This window comes from Podarcis gaigeae, assembly GCF_964106915.1.
Source record: "Podarcis gaigeae genome assembly, chromosome: 12".
Taxonomy (NCBI): domain Eukaryota; kingdom Metazoa; phylum Chordata; class Lepidosauria; order Squamata; family Lacertidae; genus Podarcis; species Podarcis gaigeae.
The window spans coordinates 10,464,861-10,487,025 of record NC_139688.1 but is presented as its reverse complement, the minus strand read 5'-3'; the positions used below and the strand labels follow the sequence as shown (position 1 = coordinate 10,487,025).

General features: G+C 44.6%; 2 protein-coding genes across 9 annotated transcripts in view; both read right to left on the bottom strand.

Moving 5' to 3' along the window:
* LOC310827694 (uncharacterized protein) overlaps positions 1 to 22,165 on the bottom strand; it is a 940,809-nt gene that overhangs the window by 230,132 nt on the left and 688,512 nt on the right. The gene's annotated exons all lie outside the window — the stretch shown is intronic.
* LOC310827663 (sodium channel protein type 5 subunit alpha-like) overlaps positions 1 to 22,165 on the bottom strand; it is a 307,589-nt gene that overhangs the window by 46,784 nt on the left and 238,640 nt on the right. For 5 of the 8 annotated variants that reach the window (XM_083703903.1, XM_083703902.1, XM_083703904.1 and 2 more), the window contains 4 exons: positions 14,596 to 14,742; positions 9,632 to 9,755; positions 3,901 to 4,055; positions 3,187 to 3,360 (listed from right to left, as the gene is read on the bottom strand). In XM_083703903.1, the coding sequence (XP_083560029.1) occupies positions 3,187 to 3,360; positions 3,901 to 4,055; positions 9,632 to 9,755; positions 14,596 to 14,742 (600 nt within the window). The remainder of the gene's footprint in view (positions 1 to 3,186; positions 3,361 to 3,900; positions 4,056 to 9,631; positions 9,756 to 14,595; positions 14,743 to 22,165) is intronic. The other 3 variants (XM_083703906.1, XM_083703908.1, XM_083703909.1) reach the window with 1 other exon arrangement.

Below are 22,165 nucleotides of genomic sequence, written 5' to 3'. Positions count from 1 at the left end.
TAATATTCCTTCAGGAATCTGTCTAGTCCCTTTTTAAAACCATTAAAGCTTGTGGCCATCACCACAGCTTGTGCTGGCAAATCCCATAATAGTAAACGCATTATGCAAAGAAGTCCTTCCCTTTGTCTATCTGAAACCTCCCACATTTCACCTTCATTGGATGGTCAGCCCCTGGCTCTAGAATTAAGAGAGAGGTAGAAAATCCAGGCTTTTCATGGTTGGTGACAAATTATGCAACGGTATAAAACCAATGAAACCCAATTTAGTAATGTGATGGCTGCAGAAACAGTTTATAACTCAGCAGCCCCAAAGACCCACACCCTATTGCAAAGCTGTGCAGTATGCAAGGCACCATTCTTCTGATAGCTCAACAACCCTCTACCTAATAACAGGAACAATGTCTAACACTTTGTGAGCATTGATTGGAGCAAAGAGTAAGCTAAGTGCCCCCCAAGGCAGTGCTGGGGTGCTCGTGTATGGTTGCAACTACAGGAAGAAGTGGCTGCCAGCCTCAAATGTTTCCACTGTTCTGTTTTCTGCAGAATGTCATGCCTTGTAATAGGTGACTGCTGCATCGTCTTGTCTCGTCCTTGGCCCTTATCTTCTGGGTTTGATTTTAAAAGGGGTCCAGGGCGGAGATCAGCAGTGGGCCCTGATGGGATGTTGGGGACTCGGGCAGCTGAAGGAGAATGCCATGTGCTGACAGCAGGACTGATTGGGTAGCTAAGAACTTGCAAGGAACATGAAAAGGAATGCCACACTGCTACCAGGGCCACATATCCAAGCAGCATGTGAACTGCATGAGTGGCAGGCAGTTGGGAAGAAGGAACGTTTGTGCCTTGATTGCTTCAGCACCCTTGTCACAGCCACAGCAGTGGGAGCAGCAACGGCTGGGAACACAGTGAGGAGAGAAGCTGGGAAAAAGAAGAACCAAACTAAGAGTGAAAATGAGGAGCCCTTGCTTGGGGGAAGGGACCCACCTGCTCTTTGAGATCTTTTAAGGGATGCCTGCTCTTCCCCCAATACCATTCTCTTGGGCCCATAACCTATCATGGAATCTCTAGATGTGCCCAGAGTCCATAGAATCTCCAGGCTCTGATGAAATGAAAAAGGTATTTAAATATACCTTTCTGAAGAAACCAGAGGCCTTTCTCCTGGGCATGGTTGGCCAATTGGTGCCAAAGAAGGATAGAACTTTCTTTATGTATGCTACAACAGCAGCAAGAATACTTATTGCAAAGTATTGGAAGACACAAGATCTACCCACCCTGGAAGAATGGCAGATGAAGGTCATGGACTATATGGAACTGGCGGAAATGACTGGCAGAATCCGAGACCAGGGAGAAGAGTTGGTGGAAGAAGATTGGAAGAAATTTAAAGACTATTTACATAAATACTGTAAAATTAATGAATGTTAGAATGATGTCGGAATGAAGTTAAGTGGTTTTAGCAGCAATGTCATAAAGGAGTATGTAAAAATGGACTGTTATTAGGTGAGATTGCAAAGTTACAATACATTAAGGTAAGCGATTAAGATAAAAACAAGGAGGGAAAGGATTTGCTGAATTAACTAATTGAACTGGAATACAAAAAAAGCTAGGTGTGAGGAGGTCAGGGAAACAAGCAAATGAAAGACAGGACATTAAAAGATTGATATGTTTTTAACTGGTTTTTTAAAATATTTTTCTGTACTTTGTATTTTTCCTTTTTTTCCTTTTTTTCCCTTCTTTCTCATATTTTGTAACCTTTTTTTGAAAATTTAATAAATATCTTTAAAAAATAATAATAATAGAATCTCCAGGCTCTGGTCAGGGATTCTGGGGAGGGCATGTGAAATAGAGTTACAAAGGCAACATTTGTACCAAAAAAGACACTGGGAGAACCTTGGTTTAAAATCCCCAGAGTGATTAAAGGCCTTTTGAGGCAGAAATCTCTGCCTGAGAAGACTGGCTAAGATGTATAAAGTAGAATCAGATTTGTGTTGGAAATGTAAAGAAATGGAGGGAACTTTCTTCATATGTGGTAGGCACGTAAAAAGGTTAAAGACTATTGGGAAATGATTTATAATGACATGAAAAAAATGTTTAAAACAACCTTCCCCAAAAGACCAGAGGCATTTTTGGTAGGAATCGTTCAAACAGAGGTTTCTAGGTGTCAGAAAAACTTATTTATGTATGCAACAATGGCGGCCCATGTTTTGATAGCCCCAAAGTGGAAAGTGAGGAAGGTCCCAACTAAGGAGGATTAGCAACTTAAGATGATAGAATATGTGGAACTAGATGGTCTAACGTAAAGAATAAGAGAGCAAGAAGAAGATGTATTTAAAGAGGAGTGGAAAACCTTTGCTGAATATATGGAAAATAATTGTGAAAACACAGACAGCATTAAGGTAAATTCAACAGTATAATAAACACTTGAGTGATGTAAGATAGGAGAACTGAATAAAATGGCTATAGTAAAATATGCAGGAATGGTGGATAAATTAAATGGATCATGGAAGGGGAAGGAGGGAAGTCACTGAATGTATGGTATTATGTAAGATGTTTATTTTGACCTCAACCTTCCCTGCCACAGAGTTGCCCTGGTGAGTTTCATCACCCAACCAGCTTTATGGTTAGGATGGAAGCATTTACTAAGAACCAGCCTAAATAAGCTCCCTCAAATTTGAAACCATTGCTCCATATGCCCTCTTCAGAAGTTCTGGTACAACACTGTCCCTCCTCTACTAACTGGAAGTTTTTTACCTTGCTGAGAATCCTTAATGCATGAGGTGGCCATATACCTTTAAAATTCCCGTACTTTGAGTTTGGCAGAAATATCAGCTTTGAATGGTTTCTTGTGAAGGGGGACTGCTATCACAAATAATCACTGTCCCACAGTCTGGTATTATTCTATGGGAGCTGAGCTAAGGGCTCTCAGCTCAGATATCACCACTGAATGATCCCTTTACCTCTTGCATCTATAGATTTCATTTTACAGTGAAAAGAATGGCAAATTCTATCGTTTCACTTTATACTTTTTTTAAAAAAAAAGCCTAATGCCACAAGTGCATTTTAAGCTGTCCTTCATAGGACCTAAATGTAACTCAATCCACATTCAAACTGTGAACTGTGTTCACGTAGCTCAAAACTGAACTCATTCCACATTGCTGTATGAACCGACCCAGAAGAAAAACACAATACTTACATCTACAATGAGGAAATCAAGCCAACACCAGGCATTGGTGAAGTACTTCTTAAAGCCATAAGCTACCCATTTCAGAAGCATCTCTAGAACAAAGATGTAAGTGAAGATCTTGTCAGCATATTCCAACATGGTTTTAATGTTCTTTTTCTTGTCGAGGTAGATGTCTTCAAATGCCTGGAAGTAAAAAGTGGTGAATTAGAGTGCTACATTCTCCAGATGTTGTCTTTGGGGGGAATTCTTTTTCTTTAATAAAAGGCTCTGTGAATAAATGACCAAATGCCACTGAATATTTATACTGATTATTACCCTGTCAGAATTGACCAATGAAGCCATATGGTGGCAAACAATGAATTCATGAATCTACTGTTTGTTCTGCAAGAAATATGATAATTTGCAACCCTGGTGTGTGTGGAGGGGTGTATGCAGTGTTGCACTAGGATCTTGGGCAGAGATGCTTCCCATCACCTGCCAATTGATCCTTTAAACAAGAGATGTTGGGAATTCTTCCCTGGCTTGGATTTAACCCAAGCTAGAGAAGAACTCAGGGGTCTAATTAATGCTCGCTTCTTATTAGAGATGGGGATTATAAATGCCTGAAATTGATATCCAATCTTAAAGTAAAGCAAGCTTCGCTGGCATGTCTTCTCTCAACACACAACCACACATATTTAAAAGTCTAACGCAGTAAGGGAAAAGAACAAGTTTTAATCTTACCAGAGCTCCACTGCTCAGGAGAATCATAAATATGATGAAAGTTTCAAACCAGCTGTGTTCAACTATTTGATAGCACGTTTTCCTCAGTCTCCACCAAATCTTGCCAGGAAATTTTGTGGTGTCTACTGAACAGCACGGGAAGAATCGGACACAAGCTGAAATGATAAAGGAAGACCAGAAAAAGTTGTTTAATGCTAGGAGCTACTCGGAGGGCTCTCCCTTGTCCCAATTTAAAAACAAAAGAAAGGCCTGTTGGATCAGGCCTATGGTTCACCTAGTGCAATAGCCCACCTAGTTCAACATCCTGTTATCAATGTGCTCACTTTTATCTGGCCTGAATCTGACAACATTCAGCATCACTGGATGTGCATAAGTTCTAGGGCAACGAAAGAGGGATAAAAACTTTTCTCTATCCACTATTTCCATGTCATACGTAATTTTAGGCACTTCTACCATGTCACCCCTTACTCGCCTCAACATTATTAAATGTCTTAATCTTGTACAGAGTGCTACTGTGTATGAATGCAGTCTTCAGTCCCTTCAGTTTACTGAAGTTCATTTCCGTCTTTCTGTTCATCTTCCACTTCATTACAGACTTTCATAGACTCACACAGATGGAAGGGGTCTTGCAGGTCATCTGGTCCAACCCCCTACTCAATGAAAGAAACCCAGAGCTAGAGCAACCCCAGTAGATGGGTTTCTACTTCTTGAGGCAAGCGTTTTCATTGTTAAACCACTCTTGCTGTCTATCTCTTGGTGTTGAACAAAAATCTACCCCCTAGTAACATTAAGCCCAGTAATGGGATGCAACCTGGAAGAAATGGGCTCATGGCTCATTTACAAATAACTAATCTATGCTTATCCATAGTCTTGGTTAATTTAATTATGTACATTATCTACTTCAGTCTTTATGGTTTTTACTGAAATATATGGTTCCTATGACCCAATTTATTGCCTTTGGTTCTGCAAAAAAACAGATACAGAAAAGAATAGTTCTACTATGATGAAAATGGTGAATTGAAAGGCATTGTGGGAAAAGGCCTTAACTGGCTAAGTCAGGGATGGGGAACCTGTGGCCCTTCAGATGCTATTAGATTCCAACTCCAATCAGCCTCAGCCAGCTTGGCCAACGGTCAGGGGTGATGGGAGTTGTAGTCCAATGGCATCTGAAGGGCCATAGGTTCCCCATCCCTGAGCTAAAACAGCAGCTTTGTCTCCTTCCTATACTTATTGTCAACGGTGAATAACATCTAACTTACAATGTTCGAAGTGACTCATTGACAACAGGTGCAGCGTTGCCAGCATCTCTGTAGCTCTGTTGGGCAATGTGTTCCAGAGATGGCAATGCTTTTGACGCTGTCAGAGCTGCCCGAGGTCCCAGCTCACAAAGGACCAACGCCAGTTCGTTGTTATATACAAAAGTCTTTATTGAAGTTCAGTTTCGATTTCAAAGCCATGGCGCGCAGCTCTACGTCTCAAACTCTAGACCGCTGAAGCTCCGTCTGAATCTCCTCCCCCCTGACACCAGTTTAAGACTCTAGCCTTGCTCCACCTCTTCCTTTGCTCTTTCCTCCTCTAGGCCCGCCTGTCCGCTGGGGTCTCGCCCTTTCTAGACTCTTCTGACGCTGAGTCCCCTGAGTCTTCCCCCTCCCTCCGGCAGGCTTTAGGACCTGGTTCCCAATCCGGGTTTCCTGCTGTGCCCCTCGCCTGTACATTCGAACTTGGCGCGCGCGCCCAGCCGGCAACCTTCCTCCTGACCGTTACACTGCTCCTGTCACTGCTTCCCCCTTCGGAGAGGCTAGCTGGACCTGACTTCCCCTCCGTTCCCTCACTCTGTGATGGAGGCGTGGCCAGCCCTGATTCATCTTCTCTCCCTGCTGGAGGAGAAGCTGGCCCTGATACATGGGACTCTTCCCCCCCACTACGCTCTGGTGGAGGAGCTGGTCCTGATCTCCCGCTGCTGCTTTGGGAGTCCCCGCTGGCCCCTTGCTTCTGGTGTGTCCCCCCTGGGACCCCCCTTGCCCTGGTCATCGGCGCCCCCCTCTGGGAATCTTCTGAATCGCTGGAGAAGCTCATGGAATCTCTCGGGCTACTTTCATACTCCCCTACGCTGCCCCCCGATTCTTCCCCTTCGCTCTCCATTTCCTCTCTCCCCTGAGCCTCTGCTCCTGAGCCCCTGACAGACGCCAGTTAAACGATCGTTATCATTCACACAGACACTGTCACCTCCCCCCACAATAGGGAACATTTAAAGTCCTTTCCGTTGAATGCAGTCATTTTCTTTTCATAGTGGACAGGTCCCCTGCCCCGCCCCACCCAGCTCTAGGCTTTCATTCAAAAATCCTAACTTAAATCACAATAAAATCTCTCTCCGTCTGTGTACATGCATGCAAGCTGAGTGTAGTGTATACTAGAACAGCAGGCTTTTACTGCTGCTACAAGTGGAAGATAATTCCAGGTTGTCACAGCTCAGGAAAGCTCAATCAGAGAAAAACATCTGCAAATGAATTAAAGGCTAGAAATGGCCAACTTATTGTACATTTAATAGAAATATTCTAAGCCTTGAGCAGAGGGCCAAAGGAGATGTGATGCTTATCACGTAGTCTGCCCATATGTAGCCGGTTTTTTTAAAATAGCAATAATTCCAAAATAGCCCACATATATCGCACTTTTTTCTCCAGAGTGTTTTGCTGTTGACTTAGAAGGTGGCTGTACTTGCTCTAGTCCCAACCCCTTTAATTCCATTGCCTTTCCATCCACTCTTTTATCACATAAACCACACTAAGAGCGTGGTGGGCTCAGGGAATCTATTATTTGCATGATTTTTAACATGGAGGGATAAACACAAGTACCATGGCTTCTGTGGAGGCAGATCCACCAAAGGTGGAAAGAGAAGAGGCAACACATAAACTTTCAGAGTTTGAAGGGTTGGTGAAACACTGTAATAGTAATGCTATGGGTTTAATTTCAAGACTATACCATAGTTATTGCTATTAGAAGCGAATGGTACAGAAGGCAAGATTTGAGTTTAATACTGAAGGGACAGAAATGGCAGGCAGGGTGGAATAAATCCCCATTTAGGTAAATCTCAGTTAGAGACTAAGAAATGGAATTTTAAATGGTTCATAGGTAGTGCTTAACACCACAGAGGTTATCCTGTATAAATTCTACACTATCACCATAACGTTGGAGGGCATACCAGCTGGTAGGAACTTATAGACATCTCTGGTGGGATTGTGGAAAAGAATACAAGTTCTGGATCTCCATTTAAGGAGATTAACACAAATTGTAGCATAATACCCACCCCACAACTGGCTCTTCTAAACATCTAGGAAGAGAATGGTTAGGAGTTATGTGTAAGGAGTTGATTATCCATTTGCTAATTGTGGCCAGAGCCACAATAGCCTGGCTTTAAGACTCATCACAATTACCCACAGAAACAAGTTGAAATATAGCTGCTCCAAGGGTGTGTGTGTGTTGTGTCCTCCCCACATGCGGGCCCCAGTTAACAACCTGGCCAAAGCACTTTGGGCCAATTGCAGCTTCTAAGTACTCTTTAAAATCAGCTACAAAATCCAGAGCGCACTACATTAATCCAGATGTGATGTAACTAAAGATGTTTCACTGAGGCCAGAACTGCAGTCTCCAGAAATGGGTGTGTTTTGCACACCAGCCCCAGCTGGGCAAAGCACCAAAATTCAAAGACAGGTCCAAATGAACCCCTCCCCTCCAAGCCATGTGCCTGCATTTTCAAGGGAAGACCTACCCCTCTTCTGATGTACTGACCAAGAGCACCTCTATCTGGTCTGGATTAAGGTGCTGTTTGTTTTCCCACATCCAGTCCGATGGTTCTGGATTTCCACAGTCTCACTGAATGAGATGGACAGCTGGGATAGAGTTGGGTGTCATCTGCAAACTGGTGACGCCAAACCCCAAATCACCTCCACTAGTGGTTACATCTAAATATTAAGCATGGGGAACAAGGTAGGGGCATGTAAGACCGCAAAGGCGAACTGTTAAGGTATGGAATAGGAATCCACATGCTGGAGCTCACCATGAATTTATCCTTTGTTCTCTTAGAATGGCAATGGCGCCCGCCAGAGAGGTGCTGGAGCTGAGCTCCGGTGAGCTGCTGAAAAAAAGCCCTGAGCACCACCATCTGAAACAAGCCATCCAGAAAGGTCTAGAACGAAACTGGTCTAGAAGTGTGCCTTGTTCAGTGGCATGGTGCTGAGAGGTCCAGCACAACCAACAGAAAAGTATTCCCCCTGTCCAATTTCTGGCACAGGTCATCTACAGAGGCCGTTCCCTTCCCAAAATCAGAGCCACAGCTGGATTGAAATGGATCTGGAGCTGAGAAGAGGGTGCAATGCTTAAGTCATTGTCTTACTGAACTATTTATTTTGTGCATTATGCTATACTTAAAAAAAAGTACTGAAAGCAGGAGACATCTAGAAACAAACAACTGAAGAACTGCATACACTGGAATGCTTGCATCGTCATACCACACCCTTTTCTGACAAGTGAATTCATGTTGCATTTAAGCAGAGCTGCCAAGAAAATGCCTGGGAACTTCAGACATCCCCTTGCCCTGCAGGGTTTCTACTACCTCATTTGATCATCCTTCACATGCCAAAATGCCATTCTGCTGACTGTAGGGGCTCTTGCATTTCTTGCAAGTTATCCCCATCTGATCCCCACTAAGCAGGCTTGTTTCTGAATTAAATAATCCTCTGGGATATGCATACTCGTGGATATATGACAGTTTAGCTCACCTTATTCTCCCACTCCTCCCTCCCTCCCCACCTTCCAACACATCAGGAAGAACCTCATGGAACAATCAGTTGCAACAGAGACTCAAGGCTGTCAAGTGATTGCATTTGTTAACTGGAGAATTAGACAGCAAAAATCTACATTGCATCCCTGTCTTTTCAGTGGCAGGTGGAGTTGAGTGTTTACCAAACACAGGCATGTTTTCATCTTAAGAGTGAAAAAGGCATCTTGACTGATGCAATCAGCTCAAGGTTACAGGAAACACGCGTGAGTTGGCTCGGTGCAATCCAATGGTGAGAAGCAAGGGTGGAACTGGGGCAGTTACATACATATATATATATATATATATATATATATATATATATATATGCTTCAGGGGACCAGTGGGTGGAGGAGACAGCCTCACAACAGCTTCTCCCTTCCCCTAGTTTGGGGGTCATCAACCCTCCTGGATCCCAAGGGCCGCCGGGACCCCTGGAGGATCTGTGCCTTAGATGCATGTTTTTTGCACCATGGCGGTGCTGGAGATTGCAGGACCCTCGATTTCTGTGGATTAGTCAATGGAGACAGGTGTGACCTGTGCTTTGATGGTGGTTTCATTAATGTGAGATTTTTTGTTTCACATATTGTTTGGGAAAGCACAAATTAGGTAAGTTCATCTTTCAGCGTGAATGGAATCAAATTTCTCCCAGGTTCCTTCTTCCAGGTAATTGGTTCCATAATTAAACTACTCTTGCCATCATCAGTTTTCATGAAATGTTCAACCAACAAGTTTAGATCTGCAAGTTTAGATCTACTCCTGCCCTCTGGGGCAGCAGCAGATAGCAAGTTTCTGCCTTCTTTTCTGTGATTCTCCAGCTTCAACCTGAACTGGAATAGCCCAGGAAAGCTGTGACAGTTCTGATAATGCATTTCTAGCTTAAAGTCAGGAAAAGAAATGAAAGCAACCCATCCTTACGTTCTGGGAAGCAGTCTTCTGGTTCCATCATCTCTTCTGCCAGCTCAGGCATCTGCTCCAGAAGCTCTGGCGGGATTGCCAGGTCCACTGTGCTTCCTTCCGACAGACTGATTTCATCAAACTTCTAGGGGAGAAACAGGGGCAAAGGTGAGGAGAGGAAGAACATTAATCAGTCTCCTCTTAGCGGAAGTGACTGTGCTTTAAACAAGGAGCCAGCGATGGATGATTCAGCCAGCTGGAGAGAGGATGAAAGGAAGAAAAGATTTGCTCATGCATTTTCATACAACACCCAGTGACCATAGCAAAAGGGATGCAGCATACGACAAATGAACGAAATATGTAAAAATGAAACAACTGCACAGCAGCATTTTGTAATAAAGGCGACGTTTTTGCTTAGCGATTGGAAAGATTAAGATAAGTGCCAATTTCAAAGGAGATCTGTGTTCTGTTTGCATATAGGTTCAGAAAAATGCAAATTTAGTAAGAGTGTGTTTAAATGAGAACTGAATACTTTTTGTTTAAAAAATAGCTTTTATTAATATATAGCCCTTCCCAATAGAAATACAGAAATGTAAAACTAATGTGCCATGTGGCTTACCTCCCTGTTCCACTTATAACATGTCATGGGTGCAGATTCATAACCTTCTTCCAAGAACTGAATAAATTTACCCACCAATCCTTAAATGGTCCTCCATGGGGGGGGGGGAGGTTCAAATACAGAGGAAAATAGCATGTCCAGGAGAAGTCTAGAATGCTTCTTCCTAACATCTAGTTTTCTTGGTGCAGTTAGGAGCATCCAGCCACATTTTTCTCCTTGGTAGAACTGGGTCAGCATATTTCAGGCATGTTTTTTTTTTCTGACAAGCCTACCAGCTTGGCCAGAGCCTTCCACCATCTGAAAGCACATTCTAGAATACGGCCCAGAATTCTTTGCAGAAGGCAAGATTCCTGGAATATGTGCTGATAGGTTCCTCAGCAAGTAGAGGCAGAAAATGTTTGCTGCTCCCACGGATAAATATTACTTGGTGGTTCAAATCTTATTGCGTCCTCGGTCTTTAAACATTTTCATGAGCTCCTGTGCTGCCAACGCACAGGAGGGTGTTGGGTTTGTTGTTGCTTGTGTGGTTGATATTCCAGGATAAAAAGGGAGAAATATCAACCACCTAACTTTCAAAGAGCAATCTGGAACTGCCTCCATATGGACAAATCTGCCTCTTCAGCAATGTCTGAGAGAAGAGATGATCTTTACCTTGTGGCTAATTGCAGCCTCCTTCTCTTCCCCCGCCCCAATTCAAATGAATCCACCAGACAGAGAGAAAGCACTACCTTCAGAAGAAGAGATTAAGGGCAGAAATAACAGCTCTCTGGAGATTTACGTGAAGAATGCTCCTTAAAAAAACCAACACCCTTCTGCAATGGAAATGAAAACATCTGAGCAGCTGATTATTTGGCTACTGCAGACTTCCTGGGAACATAAAAGATGGGGCCATTTTCAGGAACTGAGATCCTGTTTCAAAGATGGATTATGAAGGGAGACCAAGATGGACCCTTTTTAAAGAAAAGGTTTGGTAAACCAGGTTATACGGATGACTACAGCCCAAACTAGACAAGATGTATCAGAGGCTGCATACATTAAAAATACATGTAAAGCATATTTCTTCCCCCAAAGAATCATGGGAGAGCTGCAGTTTGTTATGGGTGCTGTAGCTCCGAGAGACTGCAAACTACAACTCCCAGGATTCTTTGCGGAAAAGCAATGTGCTTTTTAATATATGGCGTGACCTAAGTTTTCCTTAGTAGGGAAATAATAGCTCTGGGTGGAATGGTGGTGGGGTAGTTAACCCCCTGTAGTACAGAGGTCCCAATCCAAAAGCCCCTAGGAGCTGTAAATATCTCCAATGTCTCATCTAGTGATGCCCTTAGAAACTGATTATTTTCGATAAAACATCCCAGGGTGCCTGTTTGTCTGTCTTCTATTTAAATGCTTGAAAAGAAGGCAGGGGGAGTTGGAACTACCATACCACACTTTGAAAAGAAGGAGTAAACGCGACACAAGGCAGGCAATGCAGGGATTGCTTGCAATGTTTGCTTTGATAATGAGGGCCTGCTTTGAAGATAATAATAATAATAATAATTTATTATTTATACCCCGCCCATCTCGCTGGGCCTCCCCAGCCACTCTGGGCGGCTTCCATAAAAACCAAAAATACAGTAAAATATCACACGTTAAAAACTTCCCTGAACAGGGCTGCCTTAAGATGTCTTCTGAATGTCAGGTAGTTGTTGATTGCTGTGACATCTGCTGGAAGGGCGTTCCACAGGGCAGGCGCAACTACCGAGAAGGCCCTCTGCCTGGTTCCCTGTAGCTTTGCTTCTCGCAATGAGGGAACCACCAGAAGGACCTCGGCACTGGACCTCAGCGTCCGGGCAGAATGATGGGGGTGGAGACGCTCCTTCAGGTATACTGGACCGAGGCCGTTTAGGGCTTTAAAGGTCAGCACCAACACTTTGAATTGTGCTCGGAAACGTACTGGGAGCCAATGTAGGTCTTTCAAGACCGGTGTTATGTGGTCTCGGCGGCCGCCCCCAGTCACCAGTCTAGCTGCCGCGTTCTGGATTAGTTGTAGTTTCCGAGTCACCTTCAAAGGTAGCCCCACGTAGAGTGCATTGCAGTAGTCCAAGCGGGAGATAACCAGAGCATGCACCACTCTGGCGAGACAGTCTGCAGGCAGATAGGGTCTCAGCCTACGTACCAGATGGAGCTGGGAAACAGCTGCCCTGGACACAGATTTGACCTGTGCCTCCATGGACAGCTGTGAGTCCAAAATGACTCCCAGGCTGTGCACCTGGTCCTTCAGGGGCACAGTTACCCCATTCAGGACCAGGGAATCCTCCACACCTGCCCGCCTCCTGTCCCCCAGAAACAGTACTTCTGTCTTGTCAGAATTCAACCTCAATCTGTTAGACACTCACACAGGACCATCACAGATGGTGATTTGGTGCTCTGGGAGAGGGTGCTCAAACCCGTCCTACAGTTCAGATCCCTCCTTCCCCCCACCCCAAGCCTATCAGAGAAAACATCCCCACAACAACCCCCAAATTAACACACCAGCCCATTGAGGGGTGCCTCACTGGAGGAAAGAGTTAAGCACCATCTCTAATAGCACTGTGTCTCTGAACTTTAAATCAGCTCAGCCAGGCTTCAAAATGAGAAAAGGCACCAAGGACCATTCCCCCCCCCCCTTCTCATATGGTTCAGCTTTAAGTCCCTTAAAGAGACTCCAAAAAGAAAACATTAGATTAACCGAGCAGGTGAACAGAGAAAATACATTGGTTGTTGCATCAGCATGCATAAGCCCCAGCCTGGTAACCTGACAGTGACAAAAGGAAAGATTATAATATCTGCAAAACTCAGCAGCACAGCCGCAGGAGGGATGAGAGAGGAACCAGAAACGAAGCAGCACAATTAAAAAGCAACAACAACAGTGCATTGCAAGCGATCTAAGAGCCATTTTAGAGTCATCCATATAAACAGAGGTGGGGGCTGGGGCAGTGAAACACTTTTGTGGTACGTAAAATATCATGAAGCTGATGACGCTGGTTGCTAATTTGGACTTGTCCCTCCTCTATTTAGGCCTCAGTTTCACCCATGTTCCTCCATTTGTAGCCAAAAGTTCAGAAATCGGAGCTTTCCGCTTGGCCTTACTCCAGCGCATATGATTCTCCTTGTGAATTCTGCTTGTGATTTCTGCATTGCCTCCAACTCTTCTCTTGGCGGCTTGACAAAGCTGTTGGCGTACTTCCTGGGTTGCCCCATGTGCTTGAGCTAGTTGTCATACGAGCCACCAGACAGTTTAGCCATTGCCTGCTTCCCAGGGCTTGGACATGAAATTGTGGGTCCAGTTGTATGTGCTGTCCCACACAGAGCTAAGTCTTCAAAAATAGCATCATTTGGGCGTTGTTGCTGGCGTATGTCACCTCACAGGAACTTCTGCCTCATTTTTCACTGTTCAATGGACAGGTGCCATTCTCTTTGATCTCCCTCTTAAACAGTCACAAATAGAATCTAATTGTGCTCTTGGGAGATGGCATTTGTGTTCTGCGCACATTTAAAGGTGGTGGAGGAAAGCAAGCTTGTTGCTGTTGCTGCTTCCTACGACCGGGCCATTCAGAAAGTTCGACTTGAAATGGAAGCATGCCGTTTTCCTTTTCCCACTTTGTTTCGTATAGAGTGCACCTGGGTCCCAGGCAATGAGTTTCTTGTTCATTTAGTCAGTGTGCATCGATTCTCATGCTGTATGGGGTGAAACCATCCCCCTAACTACTAAATATTCAACTTTGTAAAAACATGGTCTGCAATTCAACAAAGTTATATGCATGTGCTCTGTATGCAGCCGGGGATATATTTAATGTTTCTATGACAGGCTGAGCAGGCAAGGTACCTTTTAAGCAGAAAACAGCTTGCTGCCTCAGTTAACTCGTATGTGTGGTTCCACCCCCAGGAGAAACTTCAGGCACCTCCAGTTATGCAACTTTCTCCCCCGTGCTCTGTAGGATGGTTGCATTTGTGAATGTATGCTATGTGCAACTGAATGTATGCTTTGGACGGAAACTGCTATATGACCAGCTTTTCCTCCCAATGATTTCAGGCTATAGCAGAGAACCCAGCTCATAGCCTGAGCCTGAAACTTGGCAATTGTACTCAGCTTTTTGTTTTTCCAAATGGTGCGTCCTGGAATTCCATTCCTGGACATTGCATGAATTCTCTGCTTTTAATTCTCTCCATACTTACCACAGCTATAGTGGCCATTCTGCGTTGTTTTTCTTTGGCACCAGATAGGCTCATTTATAAAGGAAATGACCCCCCTCCCGCATGCTCCATGCAACCCTAGCCAATTTCTACTGCATGCACTACAGAGTTCCAGCAACGGACAGCATGCAGAAAGCAGGCAGCAAACGGGTACCTCTTGTTCCCCTACTGGTGGGACCGGAGGCTCGTCCTTTGACTGTTTGTCCGTTTGCAACTCACTTAACTCTTCGCAAATCTCAGAGGCCTGACTCCGAACAGCTGGGCTTTTGTAGCGCTGCCCTTTCAGTTGCTGTTGTTTGTCCTGGTGGAAATAATCCTAAATGGGTTTATTCCCCCCCTTTTTCCAGCATGCTCATTTCATAAGCAGAACACACAGACAGACACATACGGCCCCAGTGAGAACAGAAAAATCAGCGTCAAATATGCTCATTAAAAGTGGCACCTCGGGGCAGCAAAGGGTGAAGGAACAAGATTGCATTTAATTAACTGTGCAATTTTTACAATAATTTCCATTGCACTTTGACAGGGTCATCAGACTCAGGCAAATTCAAACTACAGACCTTTGAGCTACGGCAGCTCTCTGGGAAACTCATGGCCTCGTTTGGCCAAAGCATCTTTACTTGGTTCTTGGCCTTATTCCATGCTTTCCTCTGGGATTGGTCGCAGCACATTCGTGAACCTCCCCTTCCTGTCAGCAGCACTGATTTTATGCAGCAACACACACACATATCTCGTGAAGATGGTGGATTCCGCTTCTTAATTAGTCCCTGCCCTTTCCTCTGGCCTCACTGCCCTTTGTCAGATACCCCAGGCTAACCTGCTCACTAATACATATCCTCCAACTTTCCTCAGAAGAAAACAGAGAGAGCGCAGAGAAAAAAGGCACATTTCTCACTCCCCCGCAACTGACCCTCCCAGACCCTTCCATTTTTGTGTTGTCCCCTCCACAGAGCATTTCCTCTCGGAAGAAGGGCTACTCCAATGGGACAAAACACACACGCACCCTCCACCGCCCTGAGAAAACCCCTTAATCCAGATTCACAAAAAGAAAAACACACACCGCAACAGCTTGGGGCCAAAAAACGAGGACCCCCATTTTGATCAGGGGGATGTTGGAGGGCCTGCATTCCCTGAGGGCCATTTGCCAGTTGTGGGGGTGGATCAGAGAAAAATGGAAGCGGAGCACGAAATGTAAATATTACCCTTGTAGAAGAGGCCAGAGATGGTGGAAGGATATCTTGCCAAACAAAAATCTCGTAAGGAGGGTGGAAGCAGGGCCATTAGGGGGGTTGTCTGGGGAAGTGATGTGTTCTTGTGAGAGACTAAAGGTACACAGAGAGGCTTGGAGGGCTGCAAGCAGGCCCTGGACCTGAGGTTCCTCACCCCTGTGCTAAGTCAAGACAAGACCCCCCCCCCATTTGCATGTTAAAACTGCTAGGGACTAAACCCTGTGCAGAACGAGGTCCTGAGCTCCTCAAGAGGAGGATAGGAGGTTGATGAGTTAGTTGGGTGTGGGTAGAGAAGGGTGAACAGTGGGGAGGACTGGCCCACTGCTCCATGCCCTTTCCTTTCTTCTGCCGCCCGGGCATGGTAGCCTGAGGAAGGAGGGAAGGTTTCAAACCAGCTGTCCCCAGCATTTAGAGACAAAGGAACTGCTCACAACTCACATTAGATCAGAAGTGAAACAGACTGCTTCTCACCCAAGCAATTAATTGCTGAACCAATAGATATTTGCTCTTCAGAGCTCTCCACTAGGAAAGTCAAGGTGAAACATATCTCCATTATTTTGTGAGGGCAGTGTTTTGAAAAACTGGCCCATGGGAAAACTGGGAGCAGGAGCCCAAAGCATGCTCCTGCAGGTGACCATCTCATCCTGCATGGAATTTTTCTGGGGGGCTCTGGCCCAAGTTTTCCTAGAGACAGACCTTCAAAGCAGGGCTGAAGTACAGAAGACCCCTTCTGCAATCTAAGCCAAAGAAGAATTTGAAAACCTCTCCATTCTTAAGGAAATCAGCCCTGAGAGCTCACTGGAAGGACAGATCCTGAAGCTGAGGCTCCAATACTTTGGCCACCTCATGAGAAGACTCCCTGGAAAAGACTCTGATGTTGGGAAAGATGGAGGGCACAAGGAGAAGGGGACGACAGAGGACGAGATGGTGGGACAGTCTTCTTGAAGCTACCAACATGAGTTTGGCCAAACTGCGGGAGGCAGTGGAAGACAGGAGTGCTTGGCGTGCTTTGGTCCAGGGGTTCACGAAGAGTCGGACACGACTAAACGACAACAACAATGTTCACCTCTCCTTTGAGGTAAGCTATAAGTGCAAACCTACATTCATTTTCCTGAGAGTAACATACTGTCATGTTTATTTCCAGGCCCAAGCCCAGGGAATGCAGGAGCCAGTCTCCACATCATGCTCCCAACCGAAAGAGAAGCAGATTTGTGCCCAGACGCCCAAGCTGTTCTCATTGCACAAGTCTTTCTGGCAACTCTGCAGAGTGGCTGTGTGTCAGGAGGGCTGCCCTCTCTTTACAGGGCTGCCTGGTCCAAATATAGTTTGAAGATTAAAAAACATAAGAAGAGAGAGCAGGGACCTTGAAGTGTGTTGTCAACGGTTGGCACCTGGAGAACAGACTAAGCAGGCATGCAAATTACCTGATCAGAGTCTTCCCCACTATGATCAGATAGTTTGCATTTCTATTTAAATTACAATAACTGTTTCTAAATTTGCACCAACACAGACAAATAATAATAATAATAATAATAATAATAATAATAATAATAATAATTTATTATTTATTATTTATACCCTGCCCATCTGGCTGGGTTTCCCCAGCCACTCTGGGAGGCTTCCAACAAAACACTAAAATACAATAACCTATTAAACATTAAAAGCTTTCCTAAACAGGGCTGCCTTCAGATGTCTTCTAAAAGTTTTTCTGTTTGACATCTGATGGGAGGGCATTTCACAGGACGGGCACCACCACCGAGAAGGCCCTCTGCCTGGTTCCCTGTAACTTGGCTTCTTGCAGTGAGGGAACCGCCAGAAGGCCCATGGCGCTGGACCTCAGTGTCTGGGCAGAATGTTGGGGGTGGAGATGCTCCTTCAGGTATACTGGACCAAGGCTGTTTAGGGCTTTAAAGGTTAGCACCAACACTTGAGCATATGTGAATTTTATGCAAAATCTAGGTTCTCTTTGGGTCTCCTTTTTGGGCGATGTGTGTGGCCACTGTACAACTGCATCAAACTGCCTTAACTCCCCTTGCTACTGAAACACATTAACAACGCTCTGCCTGGTTTCAATGGTTTGCTAAGGAGAGCTTTGAGGAGGGGCTTTCCCTGCTGTTTAAAAAGGCAATTACAAGCAGAACAGGTTTTTTTAAACAATAGTTATTTCCAACACTTTGCATTTGGCTCATGCCACATCCTCATGTTTTACTGCCCGTGCTTGATGAGCCTAATATTATTGATGTCACGGTTATTAGCCCACCTGCCATGGTTGGACAGTTCCCTCACTGCGGGGAACAGCACAGCAGAAACAGAGAAAAATGTTTCATTTCAGACTGAAATAGCAGTAAAGACAAAAGAAAGCTTTTTGGCTAAGTAATTTGGAGGCGGGGAAATAAATGCTTTCCGTTTGCCGAGTTCATACTATAACCACCCCCTTCAAACGCTGCTATGATCTTTCAGTAAATTTATTTGAGATTATATTAGTGATTTCCTGCTGCAAAGGGCATGGGACTCAATGCATATTTTAACTTACTACAAATTGATTCAGCGCCCCAGCCCCCCCCCCAGCCCCAAACTGTACCCTGGGCTTGAGAAAGTGCTGCAAGTAAATGCTGGGCATGTACTTTAATCAATTCTCCACAGGCCAAAAGATCACATTGATACAATCAGGGGAGCTGGAATTTTGTCTGCATCAAAAACAGTCCATAATGGACAAGGGAGGACCTTAAGCAGTGCAAGAAATCAGCCGCATTAACATTTCGTTTCTTTAAAATCGACATTCCCTCCCCCAAACGAATTGCAAGCATAATACAAATAATTTTATTCATACAGCTCTTTCGCACTAATTGGGGCTTTATGCAAAAGACAATAAGATGCAGCAGTTACACTTGAGGCACTCTGCATAATCAATGAAATGTAACATGACACAAAACAGCAGAATCCTATACATGTCTACTCAGCTCCGAGTACACCATTGAGTTCAGTGGGACTTGCTCCCTGGTAAGTGGGCCAAGGATTGCAGCCATAATTCCAGTTGGAAAGGGGAAGTGGAGACAGAATTGCCACATCTCAGGAACTGTTCCTGCATATGGAGTTGGGGTGGGGGGCAGTTAACCTCTTTCTCAGAGCCTGTAGGAGTTACCGTATTTTTCGCTCTATAGGACGCACTTTTTCCCCTCCCAAAATTAAAGGGAAATGTGTGTGCGTCCTATGGAGCGAATGCAGGGTCCTTGGCTTCAGCGATAGCAACGCAAAGCCTCCAAAGCGCAGAGGGAGCGCTCCCTCCGTGCTCCGGAGGCTATGCGTTGCTTTCGCTGAAGCCTGGAGAGCGAGAGGGGTCGGTGCGCACCAACCCCTCTCGCTCTCCAGGCTTTAGGGATAGCTTCCTGAAGCCTTTGGAGTGCAGCGGGACCCCGCGCTGTGCTCCAAAGGCTTCGGGTTCCTTTTGCTGAAGGCTTCCCCCGCCCCAGCTCCATGGCTAAAAACAAAGCCAAGACAGCGAGCAGGATCCATCCCGCTCGCTGTCTTGGCTCCTGCCAAAGCCATGCACAGCTTCTCCCGGCTGGAGAGGTTGTACGCGGCTAAAGAGGAAGCCAAGACAGCCAGCGGGATGGATCTCACTCGCTGTCTTGGCTTCTTTGCTCTTTGGGGCGGGGGGGGGGGAGAGATTTTTTTTCTTGATTTCCCCCCCTAAAAACTAGGTGCGCCTTATGGTCCGGTGAGCCTTATGGAGCGAAAAATATGGTAAATCTCTGAGTTGGTCAACCAGAAGCACATGAGACCCACTCCAGCTTTTTTCCAAGGTTCTATGTTTACAAAGGCAATAAATAAATAAATCCTATTTACCCCCTTCCCACAGCATTTTTAACATTACATTTTATCTGTATCATTACATTGTAACCACCCCCACACAAAAAAAAGTTCTCTTGAAAATTCATCAGCGTTTTAGAGGAATCGTATCCAATGTACACATTTTTGCAAGGATTTTTGCCTTACATATCCACTTTTGCAAGCAATTTCCCCATATATAATGCATAATTCATTGTTTTCCCACAAACATGCACCTTATGCAGAATTTTCCATAATAGACACATTTTTTGAATACATTATTCAGTTGGAGAAACCGCATCCCAAAATTCAGAGAAGTGTCGCTTCCAAAGGAAAGCTTTATTTTGGAATTAGGAAGGTTTGCATTAAAATTTGAACTGAACTGAACTCATTTAAACATAATTTACAGAATTTGAGAACACGTGGGCAGGAATTCTGCATTAAAATCAGTAAAAAAAAAGAAAATGGATAACTGTTTTCCAAAAGAAATAACTACATCACAGACAACTGCCAGGCCTGTTCCCTGCTCAACCAGATTTGTATGCATGTGTATGTATATGTGTGCAAACACACACGCACACAACTTTCTTTTGAATTCCAAACAATTCATTATGTTTGCTGCAACAATAATACTTTTATTGACAGCAAAGATCTCCCACTGTGGGATGCTTATGTAATCTGTTTGTAATTGTTTTATGTCAAGCGCTGAGTTGCCAAGGCAGTATTCATCATACTAATATTTATTGAATCAGTGGTTTTTGTAATTTATAAGGTAGAAATCATCAAGCGAGGCGATAAATTCATGCATACAAATGGAAACCGGGGTGTGAGCGTAGCTTTCCATGAGTTGCTTTTGGAGACAGGAATTTAAATTGTGTAACTACAGCCTCGTTCTCTGTGAAGAGCTTTCCCTCTGCTTCAGCCCTCTATTTCAGGCTGCAGGCAGAAGTTCACAAGGCTGAGTACCTTACCATACAGAAAGGAGAGATATACATAGTTTACATAAAATAACCCTCTGTCCCTCCCTGCACATCTTAAGGAGGAGGATTCTAGCCTAGCATTCACCTTGATATCTCATTTTTCATATGCAGGGACATTTCTATATTAGAAACATCAGACGAAGGAGCTCATACCAGCACTGTGAAGCGTTGCAGCCCAGATACAGTTTTTCTGTCTCAATAAGAACTGAGAACTTAAGGCTTCTGCATAGACTCATGTAGAGTTGCCCTATGTCTGGAATTTCCCAGACATTGCCGGGATCTGGCCGTTGGAAACAGTGTCCGGGTGAAATTCGCTTAAATGTAGATTTAGAAAGACTCAGAAGTGTAGATTTTTGGCAAATTTCCTTTAAAATAGATTTTTTTTTAAAACTCAACAGCTTTGGGGCAAAATTAAAAAACTCCACAGCTTTTGTATCCCAATTTTCACTTTTTCAAATATGGCAACCCTAACTCATGAAAATATATAGTTCTGCCATTTGCAACCCGGTGCTGTCCAGATGTTATTGGACTCCAATTCCTATCAGTCCCAGCCAGCACAGGCAATTGTGAGGGCTGATGAGAGCTGTAGTCCAAAACACCTGGAGGGCATTAGATTAGGGAAGGCTGATTTATCTATTAAAGCCAATTTCTATACTGCTGCTCATAACATACGTACACCCCAAGGCAGTTGACAAGAGAATGTTGATGTATCCTCAAGGCCAGTTCACATATGGTCGTCACTGACTGCAGTAATTTGGAGGCAAGAAAATACAGGGGTACCTCGGGTTAAGTACTTAATTCGTTCTGGAGGTCTGTTAACCTGAAACTGTTCTTAACCTGAAGCACCACTTTAGCTAATGGGGCCTCCCGCTGCATCACCGGAGCACAATTTCTATTCTCATCCTGAAGCAAAGTTCTTAACCCGAGGTACTATTTCTGGGTTAGCGGACTCTGTAATCTGAAGCATATGTAACCTGAGGTACCACTGTAAAATGCTTTCCATTTGTTGAGTTCATACTATAACTACACGCCTTCAAACACTGCTATGATTTCTCAGTAAATTTACATGAAATCATATTGTTGTTTTCCTGTTGCAAAGGGCATGGGGACTCAATGCATATTTTAAGTTATTATAAATTGATTCTGCGCTCCCACCCCCAGACAAAATTGAACCTCTGACACCACCAACCACTGACACACGGGCCCCAGAGATTTGCCCATGGTGTAAAAGGTTCTCCACCCCAATTTACTCATTGGTTTAAGAACCATCACGCACTGACTTGAATAGCTCAACACAACACTCCCTTGGATTGATTTTGTCCAGCATTGACTCGTAGTTCAGACTAGAAGGCAGTAACCAGCTAATTAACCCTTTGCACTGCAGATCCAGACCTTGCACATATGCCCCTACCACAGACTTCTCATAGCTATTGCTGTATCTGAGCGTTCACAGAGGTGCAAACTGGAAGTGCACCTAAAGCTTACAAACCCTACCTGCACACATTTCCTTACCATTACTGACAGCAGCAGTTCAACAGTTGTGCATGCAGGTGGATGCACAAGTAATAATATCAAGTGGAAAGGTCACGTCTTAGTGGTGGAGCACAAGCTGTGTGCATGCAGAAGATCTGAGCTCTAATTCCTGATGTCTCCAGGCAGGGCTGGGAAAGATTCCTAGAGAGCCCCT